Source organism: Dendropsophus ebraccatus, chromosome 2, assembly GCF_027789765.1.
Source record: "Dendropsophus ebraccatus isolate aDenEbr1 chromosome 2, aDenEbr1.pat, whole genome shotgun sequence".
In the NCBI taxonomy this organism is placed as follows: domain Eukaryota; kingdom Metazoa; phylum Chordata; class Amphibia; order Anura; family Hylidae; genus Dendropsophus; species Dendropsophus ebraccatus.
In genome coordinates, this window is record NC_091455.1 from 145,244,868 (window position 1) to 145,271,137 (window position 26,270).

At 41.7% G+C, this 26,270-nt stretch overlaps 1 protein-coding gene across 2 annotated transcripts in view; it reads left to right on the forward strand.

The window, feature by feature from the left end:
- Positions 1-3,606: 3,606 nt before the first annotated feature.
- DPY19L1 (dpy-19 like C-mannosyltransferase 1) overlaps positions 3,607-26,270 on the forward strand; it is a 147,705-nt gene continuing 125,041 nt past the window's right edge. Inside the window, exons 1-2 of one of the 2 annotated variants that reach the window (XM_069960354.1) lie at positions 3,607-3,688; positions 4,202-4,417. In XM_069960354.1, coding sequence (XP_069816455.1) covers positions 4,261-4,417 — 157 coding nt within the window. In that variant the 5' untranslated portion in view covers positions 3,607-3,688; positions 4,202-4,260. Of the gene's footprint in view, positions 3,689-3,949; positions 4,091-4,201; positions 4,418-26,270 lie in introns of those variants that run through there. The other variant, XM_069960353.1, reaches the window with a different exon arrangement.

A 26,270-nucleotide genomic window follows, 5' to 3' on the forward strand; every position in this document is an offset into this window, starting at 1 on the left:
ATTGCCCAAATACATGATATGGAGAATCTTATTGTGGTCACCCCAACAGCTGTAAAGAAGTACACAGCCACCTGGAGCCCGTGGTTGCTCTTTCGTTCCACCGACTCTTATAGAACCGTGGCTGTTTGAACAATCCTGCTCTTTTCAACATGGGAGCTGTCCTCCCCTCGCGTGGTCCATTCTCATCGCCCTACTGGTAGGCACGGCCAAAATGTTTAACATAATGAATGTCATTATAAACGCAAGTTATTCAGCTAACAACATCCCCCCCCCCCCCCCCCCCCCCAGTGTCTGTGTCTTCTTGTCCTTGTCTTTTTGTGTCACTATGTCTAATTTCTCATGACAAAGTTTTTCTTTTTAAGTTATTGCTAAATTCATGCAATTATCACCTTGTAGCCAGGTTTTATGGCCCTGTCAGGTACCAACTATACTTGTTTGGCTATTCGCCTTGATTTATACTGCTTGCATATTGCCTTGTTATTGTGTTTCTACGTGGTTTATGTCTTAAACGGGACTCAACGTCCTTTGTTTGTTGTTCTTATTGAAAATAAAATAAAACTTTAAATAAAAAAAAATATAAAGTTGTATGTGTGTAAAAATTTTTATTTTTATTAATAAAAAATTCCCTCCCCTAATAAAAGTTTGAATCACCCCCCTTTCCCCATTTTATAAATAAATAAAAATAAACAAACTTGTTTGGTATCGCTGCATGCGTAATCGGCCAAATCATTAATTTATTTAATTCCTGAACTCTCACGGTAAACGTCGTAAGGGCAAAAAACTCCAAAGCACATTTTTGGTCGCATTAAATCCAGAAAAATTGTAATAAAATGCAATCGAGCATATGCACAATCAAGGTTCCGATAGAAAGTACAGATCATTATGCAAAAATTAAACCTGTCATTGCAAAGTACAGTGAGTGGAGCAAAAAATAAGGGCTCATGTGGGTCTCTAGGTGAAAAAATGCAAGTGCTATTGCCTTTTAAGCACGAAGAAAAAACGAAAGCGCAAAAATGGAAACTGGCTGTCCTTACGGGGTTAATGGTGCGTTTACACAGAGATTTATCTGATAGATCTTTGAAGCCAAAGCCAGGAACAGACTATAAACAGAGAACAGGTCATAAAGGAAAGACTGGGATATATCCTCTTTTCAAATCCATTCCTGGCTTTGGCTTCAAAAATCTGTCAGATAAATCTCTGGGTAAATGCACCATAAGGTGGGTGACTCATGATTGAGTCTTATGGAATACTTTTATTAAAAAAATGAAAGCTAAAATTTCATATCTGAATACCCGAGAAAGTAATGGGTAAGAAAACGTATCTTTTATGTCCAGAAGATAACCGCCATATCGGATCAACTGCAAGTTTTTTCCAATAGGAAGATAGTCACATAGCATATCAAAGAAGACCAGAAATCTCTGCCGCAAATGGATTGCCGCAATGAGATTTGAGATCTCCTGTGGTTCAAAATGTATCAGCACAGAAATGTATACTATCACATGCGGCAGATTTGCTGAAGAGATTTCTTCTAGTGTCTGTTTTCTGAATGGGGCTTTAAAGAAATATTTCTGTGCAATTCTTCCTTATGTAAATATAACCCCAAGGCTACATCCAGGCAGCACATAACAAAAGCTGGAAGTGACACGTGTACTCAGAGGCAGAAGTGCTTCTGAAACATCAACATTTTGTGTGTGTACTCTAGAGCAGTGATTTTCAACCTTTTTTGAGCCGCGGCACACTTTTTATACTTAAAAAATCCAGGGGCACACCACCAACCAAAATGGCACAAAATGGCACTAAAACAGTACATATTATACAGTTAGTTAATAATATAGATTCTAAATGTATTTATACTCACTCAGTGTGAAACCTGGGCCTGTTTTCTTCTCCCCCCTGTGCTTCTCTCCACCATACTTCTCCCCCCTACTTCTCTCCTGTGCTTCTCTCCACCATACTTCTCCCCCCTGCTTCTCTCCACCATACTTCTCCCCCCCATGCTTCTCTCTTGTACTTCTCCCCCCTGCTTCTTTCCTGTGCTTCTCTCTCCTGTGCTTCTCTCCCCCATGCTTCTCTCTTGTACTTCTCCCCCCTGCTTCTTTCCTGTGCTTCTCTCTCCTGTGCTTCTCTCCCCCATGCTTTTATCCACCATACTTCTCCCCTGTGCTTCTCTTCATCATACTTCTCCCCCCTGCTTCTCTCCACCATACTTCTCCCCCCTGCTTCTCTCCCCATGTTTCGCTGCGCATTGCCGGGGAACAAAACACAGGGGCACCATAGTTTGGAGAACTTTCCCCGCGGCACACCCGACCATGTGTCGCGGCACACTGGTTGAAAATCACTGCTCTAGAGGTTATATATTTGCCAGGGTTTTGAAGATTACCTACTAGCATATTTCACTTGTATCCGAAGCATATTTTTAGTGCTTTCATTGTCTTAAATGAAAACTGTTTTTTTTTTTACACACCATGTAAACTGCAGCATGTGACCACCATTCATATCACTGCAGCACTTATAAAAGAAGTCCAGCAAATTTTTTTATTAAAGTATTGTATTGCCCCTAATATACACTCATTACGGGAAATGCTTATAAAGTGCTTTTTTCCCCTGCAGTTACTACTGCATCAAGGCTTCACTTCCTGGATAACATGGTGATTAGAGATGAGCGATCCTCGAGCATGCTCGAGTCCATCAGAACCCGAACATTCGGCATTTGATTAGCGGTGGTTGCTGAAGTTGGATAAAGCCCTAAGGCTATGTGTTAAACATGGGTATAGTCATTGGCTGTATCCATGTTTTCCAGACAACCTTAGAGCTTTTTCCAAGTTCAGCAGCCACCGCTAATCAAATGCCGAACAATCGGGTTCGGATGGACTCGAACCCGATTCGCTCATCTCTAATGGTAATGTCACGACCCGACTCCCAGAGCTGTGCGAGCTGTGGCTGCTGGAGAGGATGATGGCAGGAGGACACAGGGCACTGGGGGGACACTGAGCATCCCCCTGCCATCATCCTCTGCAGCAGCCACAGCCCCTGTGCGTCAGGTCGTGACATCACCATGTTATCCAGGAAGTGAAGCCTTGATGTAGTGGTAAGTGCAGGGGAAAAAAAAGCATTTGGGGGATATTTATCAAACATGGTGCAAAGTGATACTGCCTCAGTTGCCCCTAGCAACCAATCAGTTTCCACCTTTCATTTTCCAAATAGTCTGTAAGAAATGAAAAGTGGAATCTGGTTGCTAGGGGCAACTGAGCCAGTTTCACTTAACACCGTGTTGGATAAATCTCCCCGTTGTTGCATTTCCCATGTGTATTCGTGATTTGTATAACTTTTGGGGACAATAAGATACTTTGAAAAAAAATTCATGGGACTTCTCCTTTAAGGACACCAAGGTGCATTAGAAGCAAAACGAGCAGAAAAAAAACAAACAAAAAAAAACCAATCATGTGAACACCCTCTAAATAGAAAAGCAAGGCCAGCCACGGGTAGCTCCCATAAAACTACATATTGTTGCTCCACATTACAAGGAAACATCCACTAATACTTTGTGCCGGCTCCTGGACCTAGTTGGAAAAGCTGGAGCTCCGAGTCACGCTCCATTCCTTTGCATCAGCCTTTGTCTTTACAGCAAAACACTAGACTGACGCCGGGGAGCTAAGCCCGCCATAACCATCGAGCCCACCGAAGTGAGGTAAAGAAAGACGGCGTCTGAACACAATAAAGCCTCCAGCGTCAACCGAGCGCCCGGTTCTCTGCTCCCAGTCAGGACAGAGCGCCGCCATACAGCAGCCCAGCGGGACACTTCCTCCACACACTATTCGCGCTGCTCTACATATCTCCCACATCTTATCGTGCGAGCTGCACCAGTACGTCATCAGCACGGAGCTCTTAGCCTATCAGAACCCTTCTGTCATGGATATTGACAAAGAATTCGCCACAAAGCTGTAATGTCATTGGCTCCTTGCACGAATGCCGCTCATTGGTTCCAAGTCCAGTGGCGGGGCGGAGCACCATGCAGCAGGGAAGTGTTTCTAAATCTATTCACTGCGTTCTTTACAGCATCTCTAGCGGCTGGGTACAGCGCCACTGCACGGTACTGTACGGTAACGGAATTACAGCGCCTAGCCTCAGAGGCGTCCCTTAGCGTCCAGCGGTCGTTACCGGCAGCTCTCATCTATGCCTCACATCTCCATTTCTCTTGCAGGGATCAGAATCTGGAGGTGATCCTGTCCCGGCACAGATCCGTAATACAAGTGAGGACCAATGGATGTGCACCCCAGGCACCGGCAGCGGGGATCAGCGACCTCTAGAGGGAGGACTAGGACCCCGCACCCGGGCACTGAGAGCAGCCAGCACCGGACTACGGGCGCCTCTTACCTCAGCCCCGAACACATAAGCCTCGGGAGCACCCTGCTTATTGGTAAGCCTGGCATGGGGGCTGTGTGCATGGGGGGCAGCAAAGTTACCATGGCTTTACTGATGGCCGAGCCGGCTACTTCAGCCAGCAGTCAGGACCCGGCTCTGAGTTGTTATATGTATTGGTTATTATCCCACTCATCGCTGTGTCTGTATGGGATTCCTGAGTAAAGGCCCTATTCTACGGAACGATTATCGTTCATAAACTCGCTCCAACAACCGCTCGTTATCGATCACTAAACAATTTTTTTTGTGAACGATAACACATAACGTGAACGATATATGTAGTGTAACCATTATTTTGCGGTCGTTACATGGTCGTTTAAAACGTTCGCCGGGGTGATCATGACCATACGACACACCTACCTTTTTTAAACCTTTTTACAAACGACTGAAAGATTTCTAATTTTACAATCCGATTAGTGAATTATCTTTCAAAGACCAACAATTTTTTTCTACATGCTGAAAAACTATTTTAAACGGCAATATAACGATTTCGCCTTTGTCGTTCCCTCGTTTACACCAATTCCACGAAGCGATTATCGTTAACGAGTGGTCGTTGGAGTGAGTTTATGAACGATAATTGTTCCGTGGAATCTCTTGCATACACAGAAACCATATGTATATTTATACCACAACATATATTGTCGCCCTACATATATATTGCACATACATGGAAACATCTATCTATCTATCTATCTATCTATCTCATACACGGAAACATATATTATATTATATATTATAATATATGTTTCCGTGTATGCGATAGATAGAAAGTGGTTTCCATGTATGTGCAATATATATGTAGGGCAACAATATATGTTGTGGTCTATCTATCTATCTATCTATCTATCTATCTATCGCATACATGGAAACATATATATACACCACAACATCTATCTATCTATCTATCTATCTTTTTATCTATCTATCTATCTATCTATCTATCTATCTATCTATCTATCTTATACATGGAAACATAAGGCCTTTTGGCCTTCATTGTCAGGTAATGGGAATCTATGAATACGGAATCTATGGATACATGTACTGAGCCCTCTGTAACTGAGCAGCAGATTCGCTCTACGTATGTAACGTGCTGGTTCTGGGTTGCCGTTACTGTTTATTTAAATTCCACTCCTCGGGTCCATTTCCCTGTCGGAAATGTCCACTAGCCCAGTGCTGTAATCTGATGCAGATTTTATGTGTGCAGATTGGTTGGTGAAATCCACATCCTCTATTCTATACAATGTGTGAATTAGTTAGTGACCTCTGATGCCAATAAATCAAAGAGGGTTCTACCATAGAGTGCTGTATATTACTGCGTATGCTGCCCCTATTCTGCTACAAAAGGTCTACAGCATTTTCACAGGTAATATTGCAGAGTAAATCTGCACCAAAAGTACTTATCAGCTGCTGTATGACCTGTAGGAAGTGGTGTATTCTTTCCAATCTAACACAGTGCACTCTGCTGCCACCTCTGTCCCTGACAGGAAGTGTCCAGAGCCGTAACAAATCTCCACAGAAAACCTTTACTTCTTTGGACACTTCCTGACTTGGCAAGAGGTGGCAGCAAAGAGCACGGTTTCTGACTGGTAAGAATTCTGTAGGATATTTAGTAGCTAATAAGCACTTTCTTGTTCTAGTTGATGTGAAAAAAAATTGCTGGAAATCTCACAGCAAACATGCAACAATGTCATCTGTGAACTCAGCCTTAGGGTGCCTTTACACAGTGAGATTTATTTTACAGATTTTTGAAGCCAAAGCCAGGAACAGACTATAAGCAGAGAACAGGTCACATAGGAAAGCCTGAGATTTCTTCTCTTTTGAAATCCTTTCCTGGCTTTAAAAATCTGCCAGGTAAATCTCTCTCTGTAAAGGCACCTTTAGGATCGCACTCGGGAGACCTGGTGCAAATAGCAAATTTTGACATGAGGGCAAATTAACCCTTAGAGGACCGGGCCAATTAAATTTTTAGCGTTTTCGTTTTTTCCTCCTTATGCTTTAAAGGCCATAGCAGTTGCATTTTTTTCACCTAGAAACCCACCTGAGCCCTTATGTTTTGCACCACTAATTGTACTTTGCAATGACAGGCTAAATTTGTTCATAAAGTACACTGCAAAAGCAGGAAAAAATTCAATGTGTGGTAAAATTTTAAAAAAACAAACTTTTTTTTTCTTTTTGGAGGGTTTTTGTTTTTACGCCGTTCGCCCTGGGGTAAGACTGATTAGTTATATATATTCCTCAAGTCGTTACGATTATAACGATATGTAACATGTATAGCTTTTATTTCATTTGATGGCTTGTAAAAAATTCAAACCATTGTTAACAAATATATGCTCCTTAAAATCGCTCCATTCCCAGGCTTATAGCGCTTTTATCCTTTGGTCTATGGGGCTGTGTGAGGTGTCATTTTTTGCGCCATGATGTTTACTTTCTATCTTTCTACCTTGATTTCACATATGCGAGTTTTTGATCGCTTTTTATTACAATTTTTCTGGATTTGATGTGGATTTCTTTGCGCTTGCGCCGTTTACCGTGCGAGATCAGGAATGTGATAAATTAATAGTTCGGGCGATTACGCACGTGGCAATAGCAAACATGTTTATTCATTTATTTTTATTTAGAACATGGGAAAAGGGGGGTGATTCAAACTTTTATTAGGGGAGGGGGGGCTTTTTTTTTTTTTTTTTTTTTTACACTTATACTAGAAGTCCCCCTGGGAGACTTCTAGTATATGCACACTGATCTCTCATTGAGATCTATGCAGTATAGTTATACTGCATAGATCAATGACATAGGCACTCAATAGCTTTTGGCACCCGGGACCGTGGCAGTTCAGAGTGGTGCCGGCGCTCTGAAAACCCCTGGGCGGCCAAGGAAGTACGGGTACGCCCAGGGTTGTCTAGGGGTTAAAGGGGTATTTAATGCCCATGTTGAGACTAAGAATTTACTCCATTCATGTTATTATTTATTCTGTCTCCTTCCCCTAATTTTGACACAGAAGCCGAAGACACAGAAAACTGTGTGTGAGTCTCTGGCAGGCTGTGTCTGCAACTTTGTAGCTAATGAAGCAATGCTGGGAGGATTAAAGGTAATCAATCAGCATGCTTGTGCTGATATGCTTACCATCTGCACAGTATAAATCTACTGTGCAGCTCCCCGAGCCCGCATCTCCAGCAGTAGCTTTACATGTGGGGAAAAAAGGAGTTTTATCCCAGTGCACGAGGCCAGGAGAGGGGCAGCAATTAGTCTGACCATGGACAGCAACATACCAAAAGTTATGTTTGAGACTCTGGGTCCGCTCAATTCATCATTTTTCAAGCTGAAAAATCTGAGCTAGCGTAGGTTTCCCAATGTGCGCCACTGGGGCACATGGGATTTATGCAGAGACATTAATAAAGACTTAATAGATGTCCCCCAAAGTCTTTTAACCTTCTCTTAGTTTCCCTTTCAAGTAGAATGCCATCCAGTAATATGACATGATGCATCCTATATGATTTGGGGAGAAAAAACCTCCATGTGCCTTTATATAATACCAGAGGTACTCCGAAGTTAAGTAATAGGCCCATAGGCTTAATGCAACAGATCTTTAGACAATCTAATCCATATTACAGCAGTGTGCCATGATGAATGACAGTCTGTCCCAGAGCCTACTGGTGTTGGTGGAGGATAGTGTCGGACAGTCATTGAGTATTGTTATAATGGAAAAAATTATCCAGGTTTAGTGGATTATGTGTAGGAGCTGTTAACCTTTATAAAAGTCTCTGAGAAAAGATCTAGTAAGCAAATGCATTATAGAGATTTTTTTCTTCCGTTAAAAGGGAAATTTCAACCTAAATGACTTTCAACAAAGAGCGACTGTTTTAAATAATCAATAACAGACTGGCATAGCCTGGAAGGAAGTCAGCTGTGCTTGATAGTCAAATGAAAGATAGTTCAACCATAAATGATTTTTTTTAAGGTCCATTCACATGTACCGGATCAGGTGCAGATTTTATATTGCTGATATCAATGTAACTAAATGAGGGAACACAGCATTAAAGGGAATCTGTCAGCACCTGGGCTGGTGCTGACAGTGCAGTCAAGGTGCATGTCCGTTAATGTATGCAGTACCTTTCTTGTAGTTTTTTTTTTTTTTAATTCTTGTCTGTAACTTGTAGTGGTGAGGAGTTCGTGCCGCACTTAGGCATGCCTCACCACCGCTTCCTCCTCCCTCTTTGCTGCCCGGCCCGGCCTCCTGTTTCCTGTTGACGTTGCTGGCAAGAGCCGCGTGCCGACTTGCCAGTATGCGCAAGGGTCCTGTGTATCTTGCGCATGCGCCGTAGCGCAGGTGAGGGCATGCCCACAGTTGCGCCGCTCATCTGCGCTACGGCTCATGCGCGAGATATACAGGGCGCTTGCGCATACTGGCAAGTCGGGGCGCGGCCCTTGCCAGCAACGTCATCAGGAAGCAGGAGGCCGGGCAGCAAAGAGGGAGGAGGAAGCGGTGGTGAGGCGTGCCTAAGTGCGGCACGAACTCCTCACCACTACAAGTTACAGACAAGAATTAAAAAAAAAAACTACTGGACCGAATGCTACAAGAAAGGTACTGCATACATTAACGGACATGCACCTTAACTGCACTGTCAGCACCTTGGCACCAGCCCAGGTGCTGACAGATTCCCTTTAAATCTGCTGCATATCCTGTATGTGTGAATGGATCCTCAGCAAATAATTTCTCAGAATTCACTGAAAATTATTGGAGCGTTCCCAGAAAAGTTGTTAGTCCATCACCTAGAATTTAAAAATAAAATGTGTATTACAATAATTTATAAAAAAAAAACATGTTATATAGCGTAAACATATTCCACAGCACTTTAAAATTGAGCGGGTAGACGATTGGACATTACAGAATTACTCAGAGAAGAGGAGTGAGGGTCCTGCTCACAAAAGCTTACAACCTGAGGGAATAGGAGTGAGACAGAAAGTACTATATGTATGTGTGTGTGTGTATGTATATATATATATATATATATATATATATATATATATATATATAGTGGTCCAGCAATCTTTTCTAAGTGGGATAGATCACATAAAGGTGGGTGAACCAGTCACCAGCCAATCTCAGAACTTCTAAAGTACATGACCCAAAGGGGGACCCTGCATTGTGAAAGTAGGGGAGAATGTTTAGGGCTGTGTCTGTAAAACAGTGATTCATCATATGATCCTTTAATAATTGTTCAGCCATCAACCTAATCTAATGTGTATGCCCACCTTTACTTTCCAAGGGTGGTCTCATATGCAAATTCTCAGTGAGTGAAGCAGCTGGGCTTTACATTACAATAGATAGCAAACACTTCAGACACATGTTATTTACTAAGCTGTGTTTGTAAGCAGTAACAATAGATTTTTTGGGGGAGATTATTTACATGTAAGGTGCAAGTATAGGTTTCAGTAATCTCCAAATAATAAAAAAAAATCCTGCCTAGCAGTGTTCCTGTGCCCCTGGTAACCTCTACCACTTCATGCTGTTTGCACAGACATGTGTTTTTCAGGGCCATGCCCAGCAATTCTGCCACCCGAGTGACTTAAAGCTGTTGTGAAAGTCTATTGCAACCAATATTTACAGGATGGAAAATACCAAGTGGCTGTTACTGTGGTGTGAGATCTGCCACATAAAATGAGGGTGTCCTTGTTGCTGAATGGAAGTCTGGACTTAGCACAGAATCTGACAGTCAACGTGCTAAAGGCGAAATGGAAGACCGGTGCATTATGCAGACATCAGATGTGGATTTGATGGAAAAGCATTTGTTACAATATACAACATATAAGGCTGGGTTCACACTGCGTTTTTGCAATCCGTTTTTTTGCAAAAGACTGAAAAAAACTGATGCATTTGTGTCCATAGCTGACACTACTTTTGTGTCCCTTAAACAAAACGGATCCGTTTTGATCCTATTTCCCATTGACTTCCATTGTAAAAAAAACGGATCAAAACGGAAGCAGACTAATGCATCCGTTTTTCATCCGTTTTTTGCAAAAAACGGGTGAAAAAAACGGATTGCAAAAACGCAGTGTGAACCTAGCCTAACTGATATAGCAGGACATCTAAAATTTTTAGTAGTTTGATTCGCTGTACTTGTGCAGTATATTGTGTTTAGTTGTACCATCTTAACAGATGGTATCCATTCATGTGCCTATGTCATATAACACTGTTCTTAACTGAATGTAAGAGACCAATGCCTAAGGCTGGGTTCACACTACGTATATTTCAGTCAGTATTGTGGTCCTCATATTGCAACCAAAAGCAGGAGTGGATTAAAAACACAGAAAGGATCTGTTCACACAATGGTGAAATTGAGTGGATGGCCGCCATTTAATGGCAAATATTTGCTGTTATTTTAAAACAACGGCTGTTGTATTGAAATAGTGGCAGTTATTTACTGTTATATGGCGGCCATCCACTCAATTTTAACATTGTGTGAACAGATCCTTTCTGTGTGTTTAATCCACTCCTGGTTTTGGTTGCAATATGAGGACCACAATACTGACTGAAATATAGTGTGAACCCAGCCTAAAGGTGCATTTACACAGACAGATATATCTAACAGATATTTGAAGCTAAAGCAAGGTACACACTATAAACAAAGAACAGGTCATAAAAGAAAGACTGAGATTTCTCCTCTTTTCAAATCCATTCCTGGCTTTGTCTTAAAAATCTGTCAGATAAATCTCTGTGTAAAGGCACCCTTATGCATTAATAATAATGCTTTAATTTGTATAGCGCACACAAATTTCTCAGCACTTTACATAGTTTTTGCTAATTATTGCATTCAATTAATTACTAAAAATGTATTGTGTCCCTCATATATAACTAGGTTAACCACTAGAAATTATTAGATGTGATGTGTATACTTTTTACAGTAAGTCTTACTAAGGGTGTGTTCACACTGAGTAAAATCGGCTGAAAATTGACATGTCAATCCTTTGGGCGAAGAGCAACAGATGTGGAGGCACGCAAGCCATCCAATAAAGATATTGTGGGACACTGAGGCAGACAGGATTCCGCAGCGCAGAGCTCCGCAGGTTTCTGCCGATTTTACTGAGTGTGAACACTAAAAGTACTGGAGTAATGAGTTCAGCTTTGTGATTAAAATAGCCTGTTACTTTGGTTGTGATTATCCTTGTTCTAACATTTACATTGAGGGTACAAACCCACTTGACGTATTTGCTGCGTGAATCAGTCTTAAAAATAAGCAGGCAAAACGCAGGTTGGCTTTATACGATTGTTCTGAGTTAAAATACGCAATTGCGTATTTTTGAAGCGTGAAGCTTGTTGTTAGCAAAGCATCAGTTGTTCACAACCTGTGCGAAAAACGCATGTAGCTTCACACTTCAAAAATACGCAATTGCGTATTTTAACAACTGATGCTTTGCTAACAACAAGCTTCACGCTTCAAAAATACGCAATTGCGTATTTTAACGCAGAACAATCATATAAAGCCAACCTGCGTTTTGCCTGCTTATTTTTAAGACTGATTCACGCAGCAAATACGTCAAGTGGGTTTGTACCCTGAGTGTACAAACCCACTTGACGTATTTGCTGCGTGTATCAGTCTTAAAAATAAGCAGGCAAAACGCAGGTTGGCTTTATACAATTGTCCTGCGTCAAAATACGCAATTGCGTATTTTTGAAGCGTGAAGCTACATGCGTTTTTCGCACAGGTTGTTAACAACTGATGCTTTGCTAACAACAAGCTTTACGCTTCAAAAATACGCAATTGCGTATTTTAACGCAGAACAATTGTATAAAGCCAACCTGCGTTTTGCCTGCTTATTTTTAAGACTGATTCACGCAGCAAATACGTCAAGTGGGTTTGTACCCTAAGATTACAAACACACACAGCAGATACGCAGCAGATACGCAGCAGATTTGATGCTGTGTTCAGTTATTTAGATCATATCTGCTGCGTATCGCAACAGTAAATACGCAGCTTATATGCCGTGTGTGTTTGTACCCAAGATATCATTACTTCTAACCATAAAAGTAAAAGCATGCCTCTTCCAGGGATTTTTTTTTAACAAGACAAACCTGCTAAATTACAGTGGAGGAAGCTGGCTGTACATGCCACAACTCCATTGGTTGGTTGGATATCGCTCATTCTCAGATTTTTTGCAATGCTGATGGCACAGCAAGCCTGTCTGTCCCTTTTGTAGAAGAAAAGGACAACGTCTGTTAATCTCTAAAAGATTTTCCAACATGCTGGAAAGTCTACAAAACTGAGCGCTTCTATATGTCAGAAGAGTGTGATAATTACTCTATGGATGTTTAGCCCCGGCTTGTCTCATTGTGCTGAAATACGGCACAGTGGGAAGCCATCTTTACTTTGACTATGCTAATTTTATATTGTTGGTTAATGCCCATGTATAAAAATATAAGAACAGTATAATAAAGAAATGTTAAAACACTAATGACTATTTTCTTTCAACAGTAGTTATCCTAGAGAAGCTGGCTTTCATCAGGGCATTAGATAAAATAATATGGTTCATTCTGTATGTTAGGTGAGCAGTATACAGTAGCTGTGACAGGCTTGTCACTGTTATTTTCTAGTATTATTAAAAAAAAAAATGCTGTCTAGAAGAACTTAATCCAAAGCTCTTTTAAAACTTTCAACCATTTAGCATGCCTATTTATTGCCCAGCAACATGTCGCTTGTTCCACGGTTAATCGTATGACAAGGACACAGAATCCAGCAATGCGTCATAAAACTCATTGCCTATGAATACTGTATAGAGAAAAAGTGTTCAGAAGGAATGCTTTGTATTATATGTAAGAGGCACTTTTCCAGCAAATCTATTGGGAAAAGTGTGTATAATTCTCCATACTATACTAGAAAATGTACCCGGCGCCAGTTATAAAGTGTCAGTGTTAATTATACCTTCCAAACTACCATTAGAGTGTGTGTGAGAGGAAGGGTGTATGCTCAGACACTGACATCATCTTTGTGAGGTAAGATCTGGTCTCCACAACATTCTACCATGTATTTCTGTGGGACTGTTTTTCTCTCACCCTCTTCCCATGAGCTACCAACAGGCCTGGCCTTCATATCTGTGATTGTAATGCTTTTGATCTGCACATTCATGTCTCTATAGCTCTGGCTGAGGCTAATTCCCTCACCTGTGCATTGCTGGGGAGACATGCAGCAGCTCTAATGATGTCACCTGTGTGTGCAGTGTGGAGATTCTAACATTCAGTTCTGTAGTGCAGTCTTCCCCATACTCCTCCTCTCCTGTACATATGGCAAGGACAGGACATTTGCTCTAACCTTTCCAGGCACCCAATGTATCTGCTTGCCAAATTTGGGGTGAAACTGTTCAGGCATTCGGAAGTCTATAGAGGACGGACATTAACCCCTAGACGACCCTGGACGTAGGGTTACTTCATGGAAGTCTGTCCCCAGACGACCCATGACGTAACCCTACGTCCTGGGTGTTTCTCCGGCTATGAAGCGTGCTCCGGAGCGGAGCGCGCTTCATAGGAGGTGGGGGCCGGCTGCAGTGAGCAGCCGGGACCTCACCGGTAATGACACGGCGGCGTTTAAGTGCAAGTGACAGGGGGAGTCCCCTGTCACTTACCGATCGGGACCCCCCAGAACGGACCACCGGAGGTCTCTCACCTTCCTCCGTGCTGTCCGATCGGCGATCTGCTACACTGAGCCTGCACAGGCAGGCTCAATGAGCAGATCGCCGATAACACTGATCAATGCTATGCCTATGGCATAGCAATGGTCAGTGTAAAAATCCAAGTAGTGAATGTAGAAGTCCCCCAAAGGGACTTCAAATGTGTAAAAAAAAAAAAGTTCAAAACACTATTACACTACCCCAAAACCCCTCCCCCAATAAAAGTTGAAATCACCCCCCTTTCCCATAATATAAATAAAACATATAAAAATAAATAAATAGATAAACATATAATATACCGTAGCGTGCGAAATTGTCCGATCAATTAAAATATAACAAGCGTCATTGCGAACGGCGTACACGAAAAGAGGGGAAAAAGTGCGCAGATTACCAATTTTATGTTACATTATATATTTAAAAAAATCAATAAAAAGTGATCAAAACGTCCGATCTTCACAAATATGGTATTAATAAAAACTAGAGATCATGGCGGAAAAAATGACACCCCATACAGCCCCGTAGGTGAAAAAATTAAACCGTTATAAGTGTCACAATAGGCCCATTTTATTAATATTTAATTGCCAAAAAAAAGTAATTTCATAACAAAAAAAATATATATAACATTAGAGAATCTGTGTAACCTGCATATGGTTGTGTTCAGGCTGACCTATAGAATAATTGTATCATGTCGCTGTTACCATATAGTGCATTACGTAGACACAGGAACCCCCCAAACGTTACCATATTGCATTCTTTTTTACGATTTCACCTATTTATATCTTCATAAATAATATATTTGGAATTCCATCATACATGTTATGGTAAAATGAATGACGCCATTACACAGTACAACTATTCCTGTAAAAAACAAGCACTTACAGTGCTGACAGTGCTAGAGCTCTTAGAAGGGGAGGAGGGGAAAACGAAAACACTAAGATCAAAATTTGCGTGGTCCACTGGGTCATTTTGGGCCTGGTCCTCAAAGGGTTAATTTTTATTTTGTACATATATGTCATTGGCTGGCAGACTGCTGAGAGTTTGGGAAATACTGGAACGCTAAATGTAGAAGAAGAAATTACCCCAACTTTTATAAAATTTTGGCTCGTACCCCGTGCAGTAGGAATGTATGTATACGTTCATGACTGAGGGGCTTCTGATGTATGCGGGACTGCTGCAGTGAGAGCAGTCCTGCACACATCAGTGTGTCCGGAGGTAATGAGAGGTAGCTGCGATCCTGCAGCTGCGTCTCATTAACCCCTTAAACGCCCCTTAGAGTCTGATCTCAGGCAGGCTCTATACATAGATCGCCGATAACCCTGATCTATGCTATGCTATTCATTTCATGTTTTACAGTGATAAAAAGTGTAAAAAAAAAGAGGGGTAATAAAGTTTTTAAAAGTATTAAAAAAAAACCCTTATAGACCCCCTCCCAATAAAAGTACCCCCTTGCCCATTATAAAAATATAAAAAAATAAATGTTGTAACTTCAGCAAACAGTATCACCTCGGCACCTACCCATTCACCGGCACTCTGCACATATGGGCTTGTTCAACCGATAATTAGAAGGGCTTATGCTACGTTTACACAGAGTGATAATTCACCCAATCGATCGTTTAACGATTTTAAAGCAACAATTTGGTTTTTGTAACGATCAGTGTTTAGACGAATAAATCGTTAGAAAAATCGTAAGAAAATTTGTAAGAAAAATCGTTATTGCGATCGTTTTTAAGATCGCTTAAGCCCATCTTTTACATAGGGTGAATCTTTAAAAGACTGTTTACATGAAACGATCTGCAAATTTTTAGCGAACGATGAACAACTATTTGAGAACATGTTGAAAGATCAAAATGAACGATTTTTCGCTCAGCGCTTGATCGTTTGCTGTGTTTACACGCAACGATTATCGATCAAATGCGATCATTATTGCGAAAATTCGAACAATAATTGTTCCGTGTATACGCAGCATTAGTCCGCTCACCTGGGCTCACTCTGGTTGTGCTCTGCTAGGCGTCCAATGAGAGACAAAATATATTTAGATAGGATCAAAAGAAATGCTGCGGCACTCATCCAATATTGCATAAATCTTTTATTCTACTTACATGCTCGTGAGTACAAACAAAATCATCAGGCTACGATTATTTCACGCCCAATCTTGCGCTTCCTCTCAGCCGAAATAAACATATTACATATCGTAGCGTGCAGAATTGTCCGATCTATTAAAATATAACATTATTGTTCCCGCATGGTGAACAGCGTAAACGGAAAAAAAAAAAAAAAAAAACACCAGGATTGCTGATTTTAATAAATTGTTACAGAAAAAAATTATAAAAAGCGATCAAATTTTTTCTGTAACACCAATATGATATTAATAAAAACTAGAGATCATGGCGCAAAAATGACACCCCCAACCAGCCCTGTAGGTGGAAAAATAAAAGTGTTATGGCTCTTAGAAGGTGGGGAGGAACATTGCATTAATTTGACCTGGAGTTTTGTGCATCAAAGGGCTCTATCTTGCAGGGGTTAAAGGGGTTATCCAGCGCTACAAAAACATGGCCACTTTCCCCCTACTGTTGTCTCCAGTTTAGGTGGGGTTTTGAAACTCCGTTCCATTGAAGTAAATGGAGCTTAATTGCAAACCGCACCTGAACTGGAGACAACAGTAGGGGGAAAACTGGCCATGTTTTTGTAGCACTGGATAACCCCTTTAATGTTTGTGGTGCTGCACACCTGCTTGTGGATTAGCAAGGAATGATTAATTGTCATTGGTCTAATCGCCAGCTTTCAATGTGGCATCAGTGTGCTACTTATGAGGCAGAGGGGGTGTATATCGGGCTCAGGGGGTGTAAATATATGTATTAGGCAGGGCATGATTGTGGCCTCAAATGCACATTCCCCTGGTTCAGTTTTCCTCACAACATTCATGCCACTTTATGTATTCAGGGAAAAGTGCAGGTAGGCAAAGGAAACCTGATTCCATGCTGTCCAAACAAGTAGTAGCATAAAAAAGCATCCGTTTTGATATTATTATTATTATTATTAATATTTATTATTATTTTATTTATTTATTTTTTATAATGGAAGTCAGTGGATTATGAAAGGGATATCAGATGCTGGTGGCAGTCCATTGCACTGTTACCTTTGTTATGGAATCAGCTTGGTTGCTATCAGCATCAACTTCACTTAATGATAATAATTTTTATTTATATAGCACCAACAGATTCTGCAGCACTTTACAATTCTGGGGTTACATACATAGACAAAAATCAGACATTACAGAGATATAAATATAGTTATCCATACATGAGGAGTGAGGGCCCTGCTCGCATGCATCAGCTTACAGACTATCATGAGGGGGTGCGAGACAAAATGGCAGAGGGGCAAAGTCCTTCCATTTTAGCGTGGTCCGGCCATCTTTATAAATAAGGCAGTGCAGTTAAAGGTGGGTAAACCAGTCACCAACCAATGCCTTCCTGCTACAGGTCTAAGTGCTTGAATGCCTGGCGTATGTATTTGGGGGAGGGAGGGGGGCAATTTAGAGAACCTGGTAAGCCTGTTTGAACAGATGTGTTTTGAGGGCACGTTTGAAGCTTTGTGTATTGGAGGTGAGTCTGACAGTCTTGCATTCCATAGAACTCGTGCAGCTCGGGTGAAGTCCTGGAGACGGGAGTACGAGGTGCGGATTAAGGTGGTTGTTAGTCTTAAGTCGTTAGAGGAGCGTAAGGCACGGGTAGGACTGTAGACAGAGATGAGGGAGCAGATATAGGGAGATGCAGCACTGTGGAGAGCCTTGTGGGTGAGCAGGAGGACTTTTTATTGTATCCTGTGTTTGATAGGGAGCCAATGTAGTGTCTGGCACAGGGGGGAGGCATCGGTATAGCGGCTGGACAGGGAGATGAGCCTGGCCGCTGTATTGAGAATGGACTGGAGAGAGGAGAGTTTAGAGGAAGGAAGGCCGATTAGTAAGGAATTGCAGTAGTCTAGACAGGAATGGATCAGAGCGACAATAAGAGTTTAAGCGGATTCAACAGTAAGGAAGGGATGGATTTTAGAGATGTTTTTTAGATGCAGATTACAGGAATGTGAAAGAGATTTAATATGAGGAGTGAAGGACAGATCTGAGTCAAACATAACCCCAAGGCAGCGGGCTTGCTGAGTAGGGGTTATGGTTGCACCACAGACAGAGATGGAGATGTCAGGTGGAGGGTGTTTAGCAGAGGGAGGGAAGACAAGAAGCTCAATCTTAGCAAGGTTTAGTTTTAGGAATAGGGAGGACATAGCGTTAGAGACGTCAGACAGGCAGTTACTGGTGTTCTGTAGAAGAGCGGGGGTGATATCACGGGAGGAGGTATAGAGCTGGGTATCATCAGCATATAAAGATGGTACTGAAAACCAAACTTGCTGATGATTTGTCCGATGGGTGAAGTGTAAAGTGAGAAAAGGAGAGGGCCCAGGGCCCACTTAGTGTCATACTCCCATAGTGTCTTTAGCATGTGTCCCAATGCAGCCTTAGGGGCACCATTGGGCATGGCTACTTTTTTTAAAAGTGCATTTAAAGTGACACACTACCTAAATGTTATTTTTCTTTTTTATGATTGCTACTGTATTATGAAATTACTTTGTAGACCTTTAAATCTAAAGCAAAAATACAACTTGGGGGTATGTTCACATGTAGCATATATACTATGCTTTTTACAAAAGGAAATAATCAGGTAAAATCTACAGCGCAGAATAAGTTTTTCCTCTGTTAAATCTGCACTCAATGCTGTGGATTTGCTGTTGATGATTTTATTGTGGATTTTATGCTCTGTCCAAGGATTAAACAAAGATTAAGGTGTATATTAAAGGAGAACTATCATCAGGGAGCTGCAGATGTCTCTTACCTTCATCCTCGGTGACATTCCTGTGCTGTTTGTTCTAAAGTCCTCTGCCCGGTAAGCCATTAGGAGTTGCGGGTGTGGCTACTAAGCAGCAATCCAGCCCGCCCCTTTCATTGATAATTATTAGGGGGGATCGCCACAGAGTGGGGTTGGGGGTGAGGCTAAGGCCTCCACCGGCACTCACCTTCCAATGAGTGTCATTGGACGGGGTCTGGCCAGGGATGGGCCGGATCGGTGCTTGGGGGTGGAAGCCATGCCTCCAGTACTCCTAACGGCTTACTGGGCAAAGGATTTCAGAATAAACAGCACAGGAATGGCGCCGAGGAGGAAGGTAAGAGACAAACCCTCATCCCCAGTGTCCTGTGCCCACTAGAGAGCTATCAACAGGTTAGATTTGTCTTACCTGCTTATAGTTCACCTTTAAAACTCTCTGATTTATTGCTTCATGTGAGCATACACTTCCACATTCTATAATCTTGAGCAGTGCACTACATCATGCTCCTCTAGCATGTCATTCATTTTAGTCCAGGCATCTGCTGTTCACAGTGGCCTTTAGTGGGACTGAATTGATACCTTCAGGTTTTATAAGCTTTTTGTCTTTGTTTGAGATGTTTTTCCGTATGAAAATTGTTTTTCAGGATTGGGTGTCTCATTAAGCCACTACTTTGTAGAATAAAAATAGCGGCACATGGTGTATTTTCACATATAGTTTGCATAAATTGCTTATCCCCTAAATTGCTTTGGGTAATAGTTGGTCCGTAAGTCACAGATCACTCTCTGAGACATATCCTAATGCTGTTTACACACGGCTTGGTTTGTATGCATATTAACACCTACTTAATACTGATACCTCGCACTAGAGCACATTTTCTAATTTAAATTGTAGGGGAAAATGAAGCTTTAGTGATTTGTGGCATTAGGTGCTAGCGTATGAATCTGATTTACAGCCTTAATGGCCACATGTATTTCTTCCTAAAAATTGGATATGTGCCTAGTCTGATGTTCTCATTATACAAGATAGCGTTTTAGTATGAACGTTTCACTCCTGCTTTTCATTGCCAACAGAAATCTGAAATAAAAAGCTTTCTAGGTAGCACATTTATTAAATGTGAAGGGGGAATCATTTGACCAATAATTATATATTATCTCTGGTACATAAGTTTCATTTACCTGTTCAATAAGAATCATTACATTTTTAAATCTTCTACTGGAGATTTCAGTATAAGGTTTAAATAGATAGGTAAATGAGAATACTCCACAGACTCATTTCAGGCTGTATTCTATTCAATTTTCTGGCAAAAGAATAAATGTTCAGAGAATAGGAAAGTGCTGGTGCAAATTCCAATGAGATGATAGGTAAGATCACCCACAATAACAGTATTAAAGGTCTTTTTATGATATACTGAGAAGTACCTGCATTTCAGTTCTGTCTTGTGAAATTCGTAGGCTATGTATGGAATCATTTAGTAAAGGTTAAATAACATAATGCGGCATTGGCATGTGTGATTCCCTTTCTTGACTCCTTGCTCATGAAATGAATTGTAAACTCCAGATATAAAAATATAAAGCATGAAGAAAATGTCAGCTCATCTTGTATACCGCTCCAGAGCTCTGCTATTATGCGTTACAGGTGTTCTGTACTGTTTGACACAGTACATGACATAAAGATGTTACAGCTAGAACACTGATCCTGCCAAGTCAAAATGTTAACGTATAATAGACACTGCTGGAAGATTTAGCAGAATAAATTAGACGTGAGCACATTTTGGAGCCTTCTTTTTTTACTTTTTACTTTTTTTTTTCAAAAGGCTCTACTCTTCTCACATCAGTATGGTCATTTGTGAAAAAGCAGCTCGCTTTTCACTTTCTATAAGGACCATTGTTAGGATTGTGCAGTGCTTTGTACGTTTGTTTTCAGCATACATGCTTTGTCCATCTGCTTTCCTCCATCTGTTCTTCCACTTCTAGCTGGGGTCCTTTCCTGGTTTACAGCTATTATACATACATGATGACTAGAAATCTGTTGTCATTGCTTGATATATTATGAAATGGTCCTCAGGGTAGCCTGTCAGTATGTCACCAACCCTAGAATCACTTAATCTTTGTAAAATGCAAAGGCAGAACAAACATGGGTGTCTTCCTATTGTAGACTTGTTATCTAGCCATTCACCAGAGCCAAGAAAAGGTATACTTACAGCAGACTGTAGTGATGTAGGTTTATGACAAAATAGGAATGATTGTGAATTCAGATATGTTCATGAGATATGGGTTCATTAAAGGGCCACCGTCATGAGACAGCAGTACTCTAACAAGGGGATACTGAAGAAGTACTGAAACATGATAGTGGAGTTTGAAAAGAAAGACTTATGTGTAATAATCTCTAGTCTTGGAGATTTCCAACCGTTTCTAGCAGATATTCAGAGAAACATAGGTCAATTAGATGGAACTTTCTGCACTCTATGTTAAGGATAGCAGTAGGAAGCGAAAGGGGATTACACACCAGCTGAAAGAGTGGACAGGGGGGATAAAATCCTATCAGGACAGCCCATAAAAGGCAATTTGCAGGGGAGAATTAGAAAGGCTGAGTACAAGCATGAAGAGCGAAAATAGAGCTGTAGAAGCTAAATTTTTTAGATGTATAGAGAAAATGTAGTGTACTTTGGCAGCAGGTGCATTAGTATAAATTAAAAGCATTAATAAAAAATGCTTTTCAAAGGTGTCATTTAGAGTTGAGCAAGCCTGTGGCATTTATTTACCAGTGGCAACAAAAGTTGGCCGCAGCTCTAGGGATATCTGAAAAACATGGGTACAACATGGGTACCACTCCCTGTATGACAACGCCCACAGATAATGGAAAAAAAAATCCGCTGCTATCCTTCTGGATTGACACCTGGATCCTCTGGCATAAATATAAGCGCTAAAAATATAGAAAAAGATGGAGAGCGGACATCAAAATTATAACAACTTAAAGCGACTCTGTACCCACAATCTGACCCCCCAAACCACTTGTACCTTCAGATAGCTGCTTTTAATCCAAAATCTGTCCTGTGGTCAGTTCGGCAGGTGATGCAGTTATTGTCCTAAAATAAATGCTTTTAAAATTGAAGCCTGTGCCAAACGGGAGTACCTGTGCCCTAACTTTGTACCACCCCTCCGTCCTTCCTCCCCTCCGTCCTTCCTCCCCACCCTCTTCAGCATTAGGAATGCCACTAAAACATTTTCTCCATGCTGAACATTGCACAGGTTCTTAACGATCCAGCCCATGTGCCGGGCTGCAACAGATGGGGAATAGGAGGCAATCTGCCTGGAGCATTCCTAATGATGAAGAGGGTAGGGAGGAGGTACGGAGGGGTGGTGCAAAGTTAGGGCACAGATACTCCTGTTGGGACGGGCTTCAAATTTAAAAGTATTTTTTTAGGACATTTACTGCATCACCTGCCTAACGGACCGCAGGACAGATCTTGGATTAAAAGCAGCTATCCAAAGGTACAAGTGGTTTTGGGGGGTCTGATTGTGGGTACAGAGTCACTTTAAGCTGACATGGTAGTAAAAATTCTAAAAAATGCTCACTTGTTGGAGGGAAGTATGTGACACACTCCCACCTCCAGCCCGGATCATTTTGTCAGTGGACTCTCCGCAGTGTCTCCCTGCGCATGTACCACTGTATCACTGGCCTTGTCCACAACTGCAGGGCGTCAGAAATCCAGAACAAGCAGGCTTCCGCTTACCCGGGCTTCTTTCAAAGAATGGTAGGTATACAAATTTGTCTTATAAAAAAAGTGCATTCATTATCCATCGCATATGAGGGACTAGAAGGGCACCCCACTTTTTTATATGACAAATTTGTATATCTACCATTCTTTGAAAGAAGATCAGTAAAACTGAAAAATGTAAGTTAAAAAAAAAAATGCTGCTGCAGGAAGGGGATAAAGCCTAAAATAGGCTGGTCCCTCATGGTCTAGTTAGGATAATCTTGTAGTTTAGCAGGATGAGTCAGCATCAAGCTCTATGCATCAAGATGAGTCAGCATCAAGCTCTAAAAGTATATGCCTGTTTCTAAGCTGCATTCATAGCGGTTTATTTCGGTTTATGTACATTGTATGTAAAAGTCTGCAGATTATTCCATTCTAGTGGGTTTATTTGCAAGGACAAAGTATTCAGAAGCCTTTGCTTGCACATAAAAGGTGTTTATTCAAGTGCTGAAATCCTAATAAAGTTCTGTCCTTCATCTTTTGTCTTGTGCTCTGTCGGGTAGCTATTCAGCTAACTGCAGATAAGGAAAGGTTAAAGGGCTCATAGCCATACAAAATGTGTTCTGCACCATGCATAGTCTTTTGCATCGCATTGTTGGTGCAGGAGAGGGTACTAAACTTTTGTAATGGTTACCAAATGCCTCATTTTGCTGAAGGTAAGCTGAGAGGTCAATGTGCACAATGGGCAAAATAATTTGATAAATAAAACTCTTTACTAGGAACAACTCATTCCCATTTTCTCTTGAGCAGAATTGGAATGGAATTATAAATAACATTGTAGCTTGGACCATGAGACACCATGACTCATAGGATTCCCTAGCATTTTAACTGGAGTGTGATACAAGACGTGACAGGGTAATTGATCTTCATGCAGATTGCTCTACCCACACGCTGATTAGCTCGTCGCAGGGTTAGACAACGTGCTTGCAATGGAGATATAGTCTCGGTACTTGTTTGTGTCATATAATGATTAAAAAATTATGTAAAGCACTGAATAATAGGGCAAACATTTCAGTAGCAATCCTGGTTGTACATCGGCTTTAACCCCTTTTTTGACAACAGTGTTTTTGCTTTTTCTTGCCTGTTTTCTTGTCAATCATTTTCTCATTTTTCTGGCGACACAGATAACCATTGTCTTATTCAATTTCTAGTGCAGTAAAAATATAAGGGGTCCTCTGGCCATTGCATTTTTTTTTTTTTTTATAATGCTGGAACGCCCTAGAAAATAATGAACAACCCATTCCTTTCTTACCTAACAACACTCCCCCCGGGGTCCCCTTGTGGACCCCCCCTCAACTTCCTAGATGGGCTTGTCTTGGCAGTGACAAGCCTACTTAAAGCGTAACTGTCATTTCAGGGCCATTTTTCTGAAAACATTAAATATCAACAGTACAAGCGATTTTAAGAAACTCTGTAATAGGTTTTATGTACTAAAAGAGTTTCCTTCTGTACTGAAAAAGCAATCTCCCAGCCTCCCCCCTCACATCAAATGAAGCAGGATTTCTGTGTCCATTATGTGGCTATGGAGAGGGGAGGGGCTATTAGGAGTGACTGAGCACGGAGGATTTCTGCAAAGCACAACACCCTGCAATCTTCTCTCAGTAAGGCTGCATTCCCACGTTCCGTGATCCTGATGGATCACGGACGTGGAATGCATGTACTGGAGCCCCCCCGCGCCCGGAAAGCATCTGTAATTAGATGCTGGGAGCCGGGGAGACTGTATTCATAAGCGCCGCGCTGTAGTATCAGCACCGCGCGGCTGATTCATTACAGCGCGGCGCTTATGAATACAGTCTCCCCGGCTCCCAGCATCTAATTACAGATGCTGTCTGGGCACAGGGGGGCTCCAGTACATGCATTCCACGTCCGTGATCCGTCAGGATCACGGAACGTGGGAATGCAGCCTAAGTTCATAGATAAGCACTGACCTTTCTGACACCTGAATTTAGCGTTTTAGGTGCCCAGAGAGTCTACAAACAGCTGACCTTCATGTCACCTCTTCCTGCTCCCTCATCTCCCTCGGCCCCTCCCCCCTTCCTAGGCTTACAATGGAGAGAGCAGAACCCGTCTTCACTGGCTTCTCTGTAATGAAGACGTGTTTGCCTGATAATGCACAGATAAGAAGTCAGGGGGGGAGGCTGGGAGATTGCTTCTTGAGTACAGAAAGAGGCTTTTTTGGCTGATAAAACCTATTACAGAGTTTCTTAAAATCGCTTATACTACTGATTTCTGCAATAAAAAAAAAAAACATGACAGTTACGCTTTAACCAATAGCTGTTCACTGAGAAGTGCTGCTTCGGTCAGTGATTGGTTGGGCCATCACTGCTGAGATGAGTCTGTCTCTTAAGTGGCGGCAGAAGTATTCAGCGTGGGGCCCAAAGACACCACTTTAGGACCCTGGGGGAGCATGGTTGGGTAAGAATCAGATGTTTATGATTTTTCAATGGCGCTCCAGCACTATAGAAGAAATAAAAAGTTAGTGACCGAAGTACCCCTTCAACTCTACTTTGTGGGTCTGAACAAGTATGGGGATATCAACTTCATCAACTTTTTTTTCCCACCATCCATCAACAGTATGTACTGTTAGTAATTACTGAGTACTAATTATGTTTAATTTTTTTTTTTTTTTTTTTTTTTGAAAAATGAATAAAAGGGGGTGATTTTTAAGCCATTGTGTAAATGTCCCTCTTTACTGGAGAACGCTGTTTAGAGAGGGATTCTGAGCGAGGGTTTTTTTTTTCTTACTATATGGCCAGACATGTGCTGTTTTAACATAGTAAAGTAAACTTACCTTCTTGACTCCAGTGTTGCTGCTGCAATATGGCGCTCCCCTGTTCGGCTGTTTCTGGGTTCAACATTTGCTTTATTATGTTAAAGCAGCCCGTGCCTGGCCATTTAGGTAAAAAACATCCCTTGCCTGGAGTACCCCTAAAAGGGGTTATCCAGCGCTGCAAAAACATGGCCACTTTCCCCCCCCCCCCTCTCTTGTCTCCAGTTCAGGTGTGGTTTGCAATTAAGCTTTATTTACTTCAATGGAACTGAGTTTGAAACCCCACACAATCTGGAGACAAGAAAGGGGGAAAAGTGACCATGTTTTTGTAGCACTAGATAAGCCCTTTAAGTCCTGGGGCTGGTGAGTAAGGCCTAGAGATCTGACAGGTTCTCTTCACAGTAGATGGGTATTTCCATTGACTGCAATTAAGAGGGCCTGTCACCACTCCTGGCCCTCCCGTTTTAGCATATACTTGCAATGGCCATATAATTACAATTATGGATCATCTAGTTTCATAGCTATGCAACTGCCTTCCCTCATGTACCCTGCTGCTGCCTCGCCCTCTTGTACCTCGCTACTGTCAGCCTATCATGTATGTGCCACCGTCTCCCCCTTGTGTACTGTGCCACCATCAGCCCATTGTGGAACCTGCCACCGTCTCCCCATCGTGTATTGTCTGATGTGCATCAGGAAAGCGTCCTGGGTTCCGACGCTCCCATAGACTTTTAAAAAATCTTGACCTATTTTCCGGAACAGACACAGACAGGATTTTTCCTGAAGGGTGTCCGTGAC